An 11866-nucleotide genomic window follows, 5' to 3' on the forward strand; every position below is an offset into this window, starting at 1 on the left:
TCAGTGCTCCGCCTGCATGACCGACAATCGCCAGGTACTATTCTCGAGTCGGACTGATTTCTTCACTTAAAGTGGCACGTGCATTGACTGGTGTCTCTGGAATCGCGAGGCTTGCCACCGTCTGCTTGGTCGTCTGATCTCGCCGCAGGGGCTCGGGCCCGCCATGAGCCTGGCATTCGACGAGTATGGGCGTCCCTTCATCATCATCAGGGTACGTGGTGCCCTTGATGGGTATCCATCGATGATGTTCCTGGCACCGGGCACCCGCTGAAACCCGTGATCACCCCTTCGCCGTGCTGCAGGAGCAGGAGAAGCAGAGTCGGGTGAAGGGCATCGAGGCGGTCAAGTCCAACATCCAGGCTGCCAAGGCGGTGTCGCGGGTCCTGCGCACCTCCCTGGGGCCCAAGGGCATGGACAAGCTGCTCCAGGGGCCAGACGGCGACATTGTCATCAGTGCGTGGGAGAGGGGGGGGGGGCTGAGATGGGTCTCTGGCGCCTGCATGCAGCAATGGGAGGCTGAATCTGCATGTCACCCCAAACCTCCTCTGCCCTGCTCTTTAACCTTCATATTCCCTCTGCGCTGCTACCCCCTCATTCCGCTGAAGTCATGGAAGGGTGGGATTGGCCTAGGTGGATCTGCTCCCAGGACAGTATCCTTGCCACCCCCCTCCCACCCTTGCCCTCAATTCGCCCTTTCCACCAGCGAACGATGGCGCGACCATCCTGGAGCAGATGGAGGTGGAGCATCAGGTGGGCAAGCTCCTGGTGGAGCTGTCAAAGTCGCAGGACCACGAGATTGGGGACGGCACCACTGGGGTCACAGTACTGGCGGGCAGCCTGCTGGAGCAGGCCGAGAGCCTGCTGGACAGGGGAATCCACCCGCTCCGGTGGGTGGCACTGTGTGTCTTGCTCTGTGGGACTCAGAATGACGGGGGACTGGCGCCAGAGCAGCCTGAGTGTCCACCTGAGGGTGGGGTCTGCAAGGCAGTGTGCCCCTCTCACACACCCCACCATGCCATCCAATGCCTTCAGGATCGCGGAGGGATACGAGATGGCCTGCAAGATTGCCACCGCGGAGCTGGAACGCATCTCCACCCGCTTCGATTTTGGCACCGGCACCAAGGAGGACTTGGAGCCCCTGATCAAGACCTGCATGACGACGCTCAGCTCCAAGATGTGAGGAGGGCCGGGGGCTCTGACCGTCCTTTCCCTGCCGACCTGGCAGTGTGTATCGGGGTGTGGGGCGCTGGGCAGGGTTCTTGTCCAGCAGGGGTACACTGGCCTCATGCCTTCCCCCTCAAACTCCGTTCTCTCTGCTCAGCATTCCCCCCTTTCCAACCACGCACAGTGTGGGGCGGTACAAGCGGCCCCTGGCTGAGATGTGTGTGGAGGCCGTGCTGACCGTGGCCGACCTGGAGAGGAAAGACGTCAACCTGGACCTCATCAAGGTGTGGTGACTCGGGAGGGCATCGGCTGTGGATGTGGGACACGATGTGCCCTTGCCTGGGGGATAGCCGGCTGCAGTGCAAAGTTCGCGCCCTCTTCTCTCCTCCAACCCCCTTTGCCCTCTGCCCGGCAGCTGGACGGCAAGGTGGGCGGGCGCCTGGAGGACTCCCGCCTCGTGCAGGGCGTCATCCTGGACAAGGACATGAGCCATCCCCAGATGCCTAAGGAGCTGCACGACGTGAAGATAGCCATCCTGACCTGCCCCTTTGAGCCGCCAAAGCCCAAAACCAAGCACAAGGGTGGGGGGGGGTGGGGGGGAGGTGGCAGCGGGAGTGCCCGCGGGCCGTCGTCCTGGTTGCCCCAGCTTGGAGGGATGGAGCCCGCACCAGACCCGGGGGGCTGAGCACCGGAGCAATGCAAGGCCCTCCTCACCAAGCCGTTCAGCCAGCATTCCCAGGCCCCACAACACTTCGCCGCCCTCCCCGCCACCGAGTCGCAACATCATCCCATCCCAAATCCCAGGTGGACATCGACACGGTGGAGAAGTTCGAGGCGCTGCGCGGCGCAGAGAAGGCCTACTTCACCGACATGGTGCGCGCCTGCAAGGCCTCCGGCGCGACGCTGGTGGTGTGCCAGTGGGGGTTTGACGACGAGGCCAACCACCTGCTGATGCACGAGGGGTTGCCGGCGGTGCGCTGGGTGGGCGGCGTGGAGATCGAGCTGCTGGCATTGGCCACCGGCGCGCGCATCGTGCCGCGCTTCCAGGAACTGGACGCCTCCAAGCTGGGCTCCGCGGCTCTGGTCAAGGAGGTCAGCTTCGGCACCACCCGCGACCGCATGCTGCTGGTGGAGGGCTGCCCCGGCTCGCGCGCGGTCACGCTCTTCGTGCGCGGCGGGAACAAGATGGTGCTGGAGGAGACCAAGCGCTCCCTGCACGACGCGCTGTGCGTGGCGCGCAATCTGGTGCGCGACAACCGCGTGGTCTACGGAGGCGGCGCGGCGGAGATGGCCTGCTCGCTGGCCGTGGAGGCCGCCGCGGAGCGTGTGGGCGGCGTGGAGCAGTATGCCATGCGCGCCTTTGCCGACGCGCTGGACGTGATCCCGCTGTCCCTGGCCGAGAACTCGGGCCTGGCGCCCATCGCCAGCCTGACCGAGGTCAAGACGCGGCAGCTGACGGAGGGCGACCCCCACCTCGGCATCGACTGCAACGACCTGGGCACCAACGACATGCGTGCGCAAAACGTGTTTGAGACGCTGGCGGGCAAGCGGCAGCAGCTCCAGCTCGCCACCCAGGTCTGCAAGATGATCCTCAAGATCGACGACGTCATCAAGCCCAACGAGTATGCGTGATCTGAGATGTGCGCATGCAGGGTGCCTGTAACAGGAGGCATGCCTCTGGGTCACGGGGGGAGGGGTGCCCATGGCTGACTGGTGGCATGTGAAGGGGATCAGGGGAGCGGCCACGGGAGGGTCAATCGAAAGTCGCCCAGCCTGCCTCTCCGCCCGACGCGGGAGGGGGGAGGACTGGGGCGCCCTGCAGCGCGGCGGAGGGGGGGGGATCGAAGGCGCGCGGCGCGGCAGGGGCCGTGGAGGCACCGTTACTGGGCGCGGGAGGGGCAGCCAGGCCGATGCCCTTGCCGGGGGAGGCCAGGGCGCCTCCCTGGACCGGCAGGCGAGAGAGGAAGCCGCCCGCCGCGCCACCCTCTGGCCTGCGCACCGCCAACCTGCGACGGGGGGCGGGGGCATGCATGCTCAGCCTCATGGAGAGGAGACCCCCATGCATGTGCCGGGATCGTGGAGGGGGCCAGGTGAACATGGCAGCAGCGGCACACAAACCTGCTCGACAGGTCCTCACCAAGATTCATATTCCCACACCTGATGGTGGTGCCCTCCTCCAGCGCCAGATCTTGCTTCTGGTACAGGGCCGCCGCCTCAGGCAGCGACTTCGCCGCGGCGGCGAGCGGGTCGTCGGACGCCTCGATGTGTTGCAGCTTGTCGGCACGCTGCAGCTGCTTCTCGTGGTCGCTCTACGAGATGACGAAGAAGTGGGCATCAGTCAGTTTCTGGTGCCATCGAGCCTGCGCAAGCAGGCCTTTGCTGGAACTCTGGGTGCAAAATCCGCAGGGGATTCAGTCTAGTCCCATTCGTGCCAAACATGGAGCAGCACCACTCCACATCCCCTCAGGCACGCACCAGCGCCACCGAGAAATCAAAAGCGGTGGAGCGCTCTGCAAAGTTGATGCCCACGAAGGCGTGGCGCTTGGAGGCGGCGTCCTCCAAACGCACGACAAAGTTTCGGGAGGAGTCGGCCGCGGGTTCCACTACCAGGTGTAGTTGCCCCCTGGGGACGGGGCAGACTCCAAACACATCCCCCCTGCATAGGCAATGGGAGTCCCGTGGCGGAATTGGACCCACGAGGGACGCGGGTGCTGGGGCCCATGCGAGAATAAAGTTGCCATGCCTCACATACGTACGTGGTGGTGTCCTCCAGTCGGATCTCAAGGGCCTGCCCTCGCGCCATGACACGGCAGCGGGCGGTGAAGATCTTGTCGTCCACGCGCCACTCGCCCGACCTGTGCCCACCCGCTCCGGTTCTGGGAGGGATCTTGTACACATCGAGTTCCCTACATACAAACAGGACCCTGTCCACGTCGTCCATGCCGTGGAATCGGCGTGTGGAAGCGGTGAGTTGCCGTGCGGATCACTTCCCAACGACGATCCCTGCGAACACAAGATGTGGGCGCAGGTCTGCCATACACCGGGATCTTGACCGAGTGAATATTTCGACCTTTTTACACAGCTTCGCTAGCACTGTTTGTCTTTGTACTTGTCTGGTGTTGGCCGAAATCGACCCACCTACCCAACGCGCGCGTTCCCTGTCATTCCACCTCCTGGCACCTACTCCGATAACTCGCGTAAACTGGACGAAGACAGGGTTTTCTTCCCTGGTACAGTATCCTTCTTGGGTCGATACAAGCCATTGGGAATAGACAGGATTTCTGCATGCACCAATCCAATCTGTCAAAAGCCAAAGGTCTCTCTGCGCACTGACGACGTCACACAGCAGTCACTATGGATCATGTTCAGCCTCCTCACTGGGAGGATTCAAATGCCTTCAGGGCAGCCTGCGCGGTAGACTTTGCGCTGGCGGGGTTCACTCCACTCACTACCCTGCCATCAGTGTAGCTGAAGTCATCGAAAGGTCCTCCAGGAGGCTGTACAGAAAGGCAGGGTATCTTGATAAGTTGCTTCAGAATCAGGGTATAGTATCAATCCTGAGCAGATCGCTTCTCGGAAATCTGAACTCAAGGAGCAAGTCTCCTTGTGAGTGATCTGAGCATCCACCATCTCCACAAGAAGACCCATACAATGACGCCAGCCACAATATCCCTCCCTTACGCACATGCTGCTCTCCATCCCTCCCTACCTGGACATACTTGGCACCCACTTCGGTGACCAACTCCTCGATGGTGTGCACTTTGTCCTTGCGCATGCTCTCGAGCAGCCCCATCTGTTCCTCGCCTACCTTGGTGAACCCTGTCACCTTCTTGCCCTTGATGGCCGGCTGGCCGGTGGCGGGGTCCTTGATCCCCGGTAGGATGGCGGGCCCATGGCACACCGCCGCGATGACACCACCAGCACCGTAGATTGCACTGCCCGCCGCGTGGAGACCAGAGGCCCCGGGGTAGTCGTAAATCGCGCCGTGCCCGCCCGCACCGAAGAAGATGCCGTACTTGGGGGGGTCGACGTCCGCGGCCTTCAGCAGGCTCTCCTTCAGGGCCTTCTTCAGGGGGTTGTTTACGTCCTCCCATGCCTCCTTCGACTCGGGGTCGAGGCCGTCGCCCTCGATGGAGTGCTCGTCGTAGCCCATGGTGCCCTTCTCGCTGGCCACATCCACCTCGAAACCCGCCTCGACGAAGACATTGTATGGGTGGAGGGCTTCGGACCAGTAGAGGCCGGTGCGCTTGCCATCGTCATACAGTGCACCATTGTAACTGGTGATGGCTACCAAAACCCGCTTGGGCAGCGTGTTGGATGACATCGGGGGATCAGTTATTTAATTTGCCGAGATGGGAACAGTGTGGTGCAAATGGTTCCATTCGCAGTTCTTGTACGGAAACTTGTAGCTTCCTCTCCGCGTCAGAGATGGTTACAAATTTAACCCGCACCCAGGTTAAAGACCGACGGCTCGAGTACCGGACAATCCGGATGTGTTTTCTATCCAAGCCTGGCACTGATACCGCTATGCGCCGCTGCAAATAACTCGCGATTGGGCACAAGTAGACTTCAGACTTGCCTGAATGGGGGCCGGAGTGTCTGACCTGGCCAAGCTTCGACTTGAACACCCTTGTGCAAATGGTTGCTGGCGTCTGCTTGGCAGAGTTCCGTCTCCTAGCCACGTCTACTACCTAGGAATTCATCCTTTGGCAGAGGTCACAGATAATGAAGTGCCGTAGCGCTGCCTTTCGGCGACTTTCTTCTGCACAGAGACGAAGGAGGCATGGCATCCGCGTTCATGAATGTACAGATGGGAACCTGACCATTCGGTTAGTTGCTGGTTTTGGCAGCAATTATTTCTACATTGCCCATGGGCAAAGCATGCCTCAAAGCGCAGGCACCAAGCGGTAAGTTTCCATCAAGAGCACATGAAATAGAAAAGCATGGCCAGTGCAAGCAAAAGTCACCCCAGACCAGGCTAGGCTTTGTGCCTGAGTACATCACACTTACTTACAAATGCACTCATCTGAGGGTCTAGGCTTTATCCTTGAAGGTTGAATAGGAGCATGTGTCATTCAAGGTTCACATAAAATTTTTGAATGCGCCCTGGCACGTGAAGGAGGGCCTGCTGCTGGGGTGGTACGTTGGGCAACACCAGTGTCAGCTGGTGCCGGCGAGCACATGGGAAATGTAACTCGTGGGTGTTACACCCTCCAAGTGCTATGGCCACATGCCAAACTTCACCGGAGCTTGACGGAACAGTTGCGCGTGGAGGTCCCAATGCTCGCGAGGCTACCGTGGTTGTACTTGAAATCTCACAGTGCGGCAGGCGTCAGACCCCCGCCTCCCTCAAAACTCCATGCGAGCATGCCTAGCATGGTCGGGATGGAGCACTGCGAAGCAGGGGGCCAAGATCGCGATTTCGATACACCCTGTGGCAAGATGTTAATTGATTCTATCATCGAGATTGTTACGGGCTCTTAGAGGTCCAGAACCAAGTTTGGGGAGAGGTGTTGGTCCGCGCAGGGACGTGATCTCAGTTGGCAGCTCGAGCCAGTCCCACCGACTCCCAATACATCTTAGACACCACCTGTATCACCTTACCTTCGTGACTGAGCTGAATCGTCCTGAGGTTGGCAACTGCGAGAGGGTGAGCCTCCTCATCGAGGCATGCCGTCCTCTGGTCACTTCATCGGTCACCTCCAAGCTGCACTGAAGCGTGCCTGAGCGGATCTGCATCTGAGTGCTCTTCTGCAAGCTCAATTCATGCTGCCTGGCCAAGGCAGGACCGACTGATTGTTGGGCCCTGACCCAGGGCATTTGGGCATGACTGTACTATGAGGACGCGCAGGCGGCAGCTGCCTGCCCCTCCGTGGGACATCATCGATTCAAGTGGTGATGATGAGGATGTCGTGGAGGAGGAAACTAAGGATGTGGCACCCCCGCTCCGCCCCTCCGGTTCAAGCAAGGTAGGGCTACGGCGGGAGGTGGGGAATGTCCAGTCCGATTCTCGGGCATGGCAAGCTTTGGAGAACCCTTCAAGTTCCCCATTGCGATGAACCGTGGTGCATGCAGCATCCCTTCCACGCAATGAGACCTTCTGGCCTCACCCTCGTGCTCTCTCGATGCGCAGACGTCTTCCACCTCACGCCAGCAAACGCTGTCCATGTACCTCACCAGCAGCCAGCAGCCACAGAGCGGTGGGGCGGGTATGGCATTGGAGATGCGAGCAGCACCTCGGAGGTGGCGTGTTGCTCTGTGGCTCGAGTAGCTGCACTCATGGCACGGCCCCTCCCCTCACCTTGCATCATCCCTCTCGCAACCAGCAGCCGCCTCCACACCCGCCAGCTCGCCGCAGCCCGCCAGCCAGCGCGGGCCACGCGCATCACGGTCCGCGCCGCCCCTCCCTGGCGCCGCGCTCTCGGGCCCCCAGGAAGACAAGGATGGCTGGGCCATCGCCCCCCGCGCATCAGAGCAGCTGGTCATCCACCCGAAGAAGGTTGCGGAGGTGAGGGCGTGGCTGGCAGCGCGCCGGGACGCCGCTCAGGCTCCACACGGGCCGACACGGCCCGGCTCAGCCGCCCTGGTGCTCACAGGCACGTTCAAGGGTGGGAGGGAGGAAGGTGTGCGGAGCACCTGCTCTTTCCTGGGGCAGCTTGAGACGCACCCGCACTCAGCACACTGGCTGGAGGACATCGTCAGGGATGGATGGGATTGGGGTTGGGGCGCTGGTGCACGCGATCGGGGTCCTCTTTTTGTCGTAGCAGTACCTGGTAGACTGCCTGTCATCCCCACCACACCACCCTCCGCAAATTGCAGGGCCACCTGGGTGCGGCAAGTCGACGCTCCTCCGGGTTCTGGCGCAGGAGCTGGGGTTCAACCTGGTGGAGCTGCAGCCTGCAGCAGCGAGCGGCAGCTGGGAGGAGCGAGCCACGGTCAGTGTAGTTTCGAGGCTGGGGTGCAAGAGTTGGGTGGCTGGGGGATGCCTCAGTGTGTAGTATGCGGGAATCAATTGAAGGAGCGGAGGAAGGTCGCAATGAATCGCATCGGAACTGTGTCCGACCTCGTAGTGTGCTCATGTTGGTTTGAGTCTCAAGCACCTCCACGTCGGTGTTGGCGACAGCTGATCTCATAGACCAGAAGAACCCCCTCTTCCCAAGTATTTCCCCCTCCATATCCCTTTCCCAGGCAGCCCCCGGCGAGTCCTATCAGTCAAGGCTTTCGGCCTTTGAGGAGAGCTTGCTCCGCATTCGCATGCCGGTGCTCTCCCTGTCCTCAGTGGGCGGCCCCGGTCCTCCCCGCGGCCAGCCCTCAGAGCGGCCAGGCTCACGCCTGACTGTGGTCGCCGACCTGCCTCTGACCCCAGACCCCGGCCAGGCCCGGAGGTTGGTGCAGGCACTCGGTGAGTAAGCCTGCTTTTATGTTTCGGGGAATACGGATCGCGTGCGGGGCCACCATGCTCGTGCCATGCTGCCGCGACGCTCCACCCATTACTCAAACCCTCACTTTCCCATTTCCCCATTCGAAAATATTCCCGTCAGTGAGCTGTGCCCGCCATGCCTCCCAGCCTCTGGTCATCTGCGGGACAGAGGTCTCTGGGCGGTCACAGAAGGGACCCGGCGCCGCCTCAGAGAAGACCGGTCTGCCCAGGGTGAGAGGTATGGGGATCTGGCGTCGATCTGTGGCGGGGAGTGCTGTGGCGTGCTGAAAGGCTGCGTCCGACCACGTCACCTCCGCATGCATGGCTCCGCCACAGACCCCCCCCACACCCTTGCAGGCATTATCAGTCGAGCTTGCCACCGCGGGCGTTCCCTCCCTGTCCCTCAATCCCATCACGGCAGCCAACTGCCTCAAGGTCCTGCGCCAGGTGTTGCAGCGGCAGGGGTCAAGCCTCGCCGAGGAGCAGGGGTGGGGGGGGGGGGTGGGGGGCGGCCAGGCACATGTCTTGCAGGGATCAGGGCTGGATGCTCGCTATTCCATGCCGCTGGCGAACTTTCTCACCCAGGCCACTCAAGGGCTGGACCTGGATTGTTGCACTCCGGTATGACCCCGGCTCCTGTTTGGCTCCTTCCTTCACTCTCACCCAAGGCCCCTCAACATTGCCCCCACCAACTCGCAGCTGCGCAGCGTCGCGGAGTCGTGCGGCGGCGATCTCAGCAACGCGCTGGCCACGCTGCGCTTCTGCATGCTGGGCGCGTCGTGCTGCCCCCCCGCACGGCGCCGGCCCCCGCCCAGCTCAAGAGGAAGCGGGGGTCGAGGGGCGCCGCCATCCGCGCCGCGGCGGTGGCGGCCCCGCCACCCGGTCCGCAGCCGAGTGCGCTGGGCGCGGCGCGCGACGCCTCGCTGGGCACCTTTCACGCGCTGGGCAAGGTCCTGTACAACCGGCGGGACGCTGCAGGGGAGGAGGGGGAGCGGGGGCCCCTGGCATTCGACCCGGAGGGCATCCTGGCGACCTGCGACCTCGACGCAGGCGAGCCGAGCTGCTGGTTGGGATGCATTCCAGGACGAGGGGCTGTCGAGGTCTTTCTTGAGCTCTGGATGTTGCTGGCGGTCGTACAGCTCTTGCCGCGGCACAGAGGGCAGCTGCCCGCGTACCTCGGTCAGCGAGCCCTCCTGCCAAGCCTGGCGGCGTCAAAGACCAGGGTGCTCCCAGACGATCGCTTACCTCCCACCACCACCAAACAATGCATCCCCTCCTCTCACACCTTCAGGCCGCGTGAGCCTGTTCCTGCACGAGAACCTGCTGGAGTTTGCAGCTGCGGATGCGATGGAGGACGTCGCAGCCAGCCTGTTGTACCTCTCCGACTCGGACGTCCTGGGCACCCTGCGCCTCCGGGGTGGGTGTGCATGACGCGTCGGGCGGTGTGCTGTCTGCTGGGCGCTGTGTGCTGGGAGTGGGTGTGATCGCCCCTGCGGACCGCGGGCGCCCTGCAATCTGGGCAAAGGGAGTCCCAGGACACATCGAGGTGTCGCCCCACCCCCCCTTTCCCTCACCCCCTCCTCCCACACACACACACTCCCACACACCGACCCATCGCAGGCCCGGCAGGCCGTGGGGCCATGGACGAGGATGCGCTGCCAGACGGGGGACTGGCCCCATCCGCGGCATCCTCCGTGGCGGTGCGAGGCTTGTGCCATGCGATGAAGCGCCCCGCCCCGCGGCGCTGGCTGCCGCTGCGCAGCCCGGCGTTCTTCGTGGCGCAGCGCGGCGTGGCCGCCAACGCGCCGGCGCTGGCCTGGGTGGCGGGCGCGGGGGCGGCCGCGGGCGGCGCGGGGGCGCTGCGGCCCCGCGCCGCCGCGGCCTGCGACGTGCTGCCCGCGCTGAGGGGCCTGCCGGGGACGCAGGCCGCGTTGCCCCGCTCCTGGACCAGGCTGTGGCAGGGGCAGCTGTACGCCCAGGAGCAGGCGGCACCTGCGACGTCTGTGGAGGCGGAGTCGGAAGGTGACGAGGACGCCATCGAGGACGCGGGGTGAGGGGAGGTGGCGACGGAGCCATGCGCCGGCAACGGGCCCTCCGGTGGCGGCTTGCGGTGCGTGGGCGGTCAGCGATGCCTTGCCGGCGTGCAGCAGCGAGCTGGCATGCCACGGAACTTGCAAATCCCAAACAGTTCACGAGCGCTCGAATCACATTCATTGTGGGAGATGTCTGTGGCAGTCCACCGTCGTTGTGCACATGCCGAGGTAATGGAATCGAGTCCACTACACCCATCATGCTGCCAAGTTCATGGGACATATCTCGCCACGTCACCACAATGTATCCGAGAGAAGCAGATCGTGGCTTCCAGGGACTCGCACGTTTACATGCCGGCCCAGGCGATCACAGACGCAGCACACACCGGAGTCACGATGGTGGACTGAGGGAGATGACCCTGTACAGCGATGCCGAGGCGCAGCGGGAGGGCCTGCTGTCCCCCAGCCGGTTTCGGAGCCGGGTCGGGGCCTCGCTCCACCTCCTGCAGCGGCTGGGGCTGACGCGGCGCCTGGAAGGCCACACAGGTACATTTGGGTTTCTCAGCATGTGTGCGATAGGTCCCAGAATCGCAGCCCACCCTTCCCTCCCCTCCTCATGCGGTAGGCTGCGTGAACACAGTAACCTTCACCCCTGATGGGGAAGGACTCCTGTCTGGCAGCGATGACCAGCTGGTAGGGCGCTGAGCGGCTGTGTCAGCTCTCGCTCTGTCCCATGTGGGCCCTTCATGCACCGTGCTCAGTGCATAGGCCACAGTACTTGACCCCAACCGCCACCTGAACCCTGACCCCCCGGCGCCCCCCCTCCTAGATCAAGCTGTGGGACTGGCGGCGCGGGGCGGAGGTCCTCTCCTACGACAGTGGGCACACTGACAACGTCTTCCAGGCCCGTGCCATCCCCGGCACCGACAATCGCACCGTGGTCTCCTCAGGCGCAGACGGCCAGGTGCGACTGGGGCTGGCTGGCGAGGGCGGCTCGGTGCGCACGCGCTGCGTGGCGCGCCACAATGGCCGCGCGCACAAGCTGGCGCTGGTGCCGGGGGCGGCGGGCTGGGTGCTGTCCTGCGGCGAGGATGGCCGAGTGCTGTCCACGGACGTGCAGCGGGGAGGGCCGGCGATCGCTCTGGTTGAGGTCAAGTCCCCCCAGGCGAGTGCTCTGATTGTGTTGTGGTTGTCAAAGGGGGGAAGAGGGGCGGGGGGGGGGTGTGAAGGGAGTTGCTGTCTGCGTGCCGAC

At 63.3% G+C, this 11866-nt stretch overlaps 5 protein-coding genes across 5 annotated transcripts in view; 3 read left to right on the plus strand and 2 right to left on the minus strand.

Moving 5' to 3' along the window:
* Window positions 1–163: 163 nt before the first annotated feature.
* F751_5967 (T-complex protein 1 subunit epsilon) lies at window positions 164–2796 on the plus strand (the record flags this gene model as incomplete). The annotated part of the gene is made up of 7 exons (XM_011400019.1): window positions 164–211; window positions 303–453; window positions 704–887; window positions 1033–1176; window positions 1349–1448; window positions 1580–1745; window positions 1940–2796. 7 exons carry the CDS (start codon window positions 164–166, stop codon window positions 2794–2796), a joined length of 1650 nt encoding a protein of 549 aa, XP_011398321.1.
* Window positions 2797–2917: 121 nt separating this feature from the next.
* F751_5968 (Uncharacterized protein) lies at window positions 2918–4105 on the minus strand (the record flags this gene model as incomplete). Its single annotated transcript, XM_011400020.1, has 4 exons — window positions 2918–3170; window positions 3322–3473; window positions 3640–3820; window positions 3921–4105. 4 exons carry the CDS (start codon window positions 4103–4105, stop codon window positions 2918–2920), a joined length of 771 nt encoding a protein of 256 aa, XP_011398322.1.
* A 433-nt stretch (window positions 4106–4538) lies between these two features.
* Window positions 4539–5488, minus strand: F751_5969 (putative chaperone protein HSP31; the record flags this gene model as incomplete). The annotated part of the gene is made up of 2 exons (XM_011400021.1): window positions 4539–4661; window positions 4874–5488. The coding sequence occupies 2 exons, from the start codon at window positions 5486–5488 to the stop codon at window positions 4539–4541; spliced, it is 738 nt and encodes a 245-aa protein (XP_011398323.1).
* Window positions 5489–7330: 1842 nt separating this feature from the next.
* Window positions 7331–10638, plus strand: F751_5970 (Cell cycle checkpoint protein RAD17; the record flags this gene model as incomplete). Its single annotated transcript, XM_011400022.1, has 8 exons — window positions 7331–7364; window positions 7984–8099; window positions 8353–8566; window positions 8706–8815; window positions 8942–9072; window positions 9253–10001; window positions 10205–10284; window positions 10546–10638. 8 exons carry the CDS (start codon window positions 7331–7333, stop codon window positions 10636–10638), a joined length of 1527 nt encoding a protein of 508 aa, XP_011398324.1.
* Window positions 10639–11027: 389 nt separating this feature from the next.
* Window positions 11028–11866, plus strand: part of F751_5971 (DDB1- and CUL4-associated factor 8) — a gene marked incomplete at both ends in the record, with an annotated part of 7174 nt that continues 6335 nt past the window's right edge. Inside the window, 3 exons of the mRNA XM_011400023.1 lie at window positions 11028–11160; window positions 11240–11307; window positions 11444–11758. Coding sequence (XP_011398325.1) covers window positions 11028–11160; window positions 11240–11307; window positions 11444–11758 — 516 coding nt within the window. The remainder of the gene's footprint in view (window positions 11161–11239; window positions 11308–11443; window positions 11759–11866) is intronic.

Source organism: Auxenochlorella protothecoides (assembly GCF_000733215.1).
Source record: "Auxenochlorella protothecoides strain 0710 unplaced genomic scaffold scaffold78, whole genome shotgun sequence".
Taxonomy (NCBI): Eukaryota; Viridiplantae; Chlorophyta; class Trebouxiophyceae; order Chlorellales; family Chlorellaceae; genus Auxenochlorella; species Auxenochlorella protothecoides.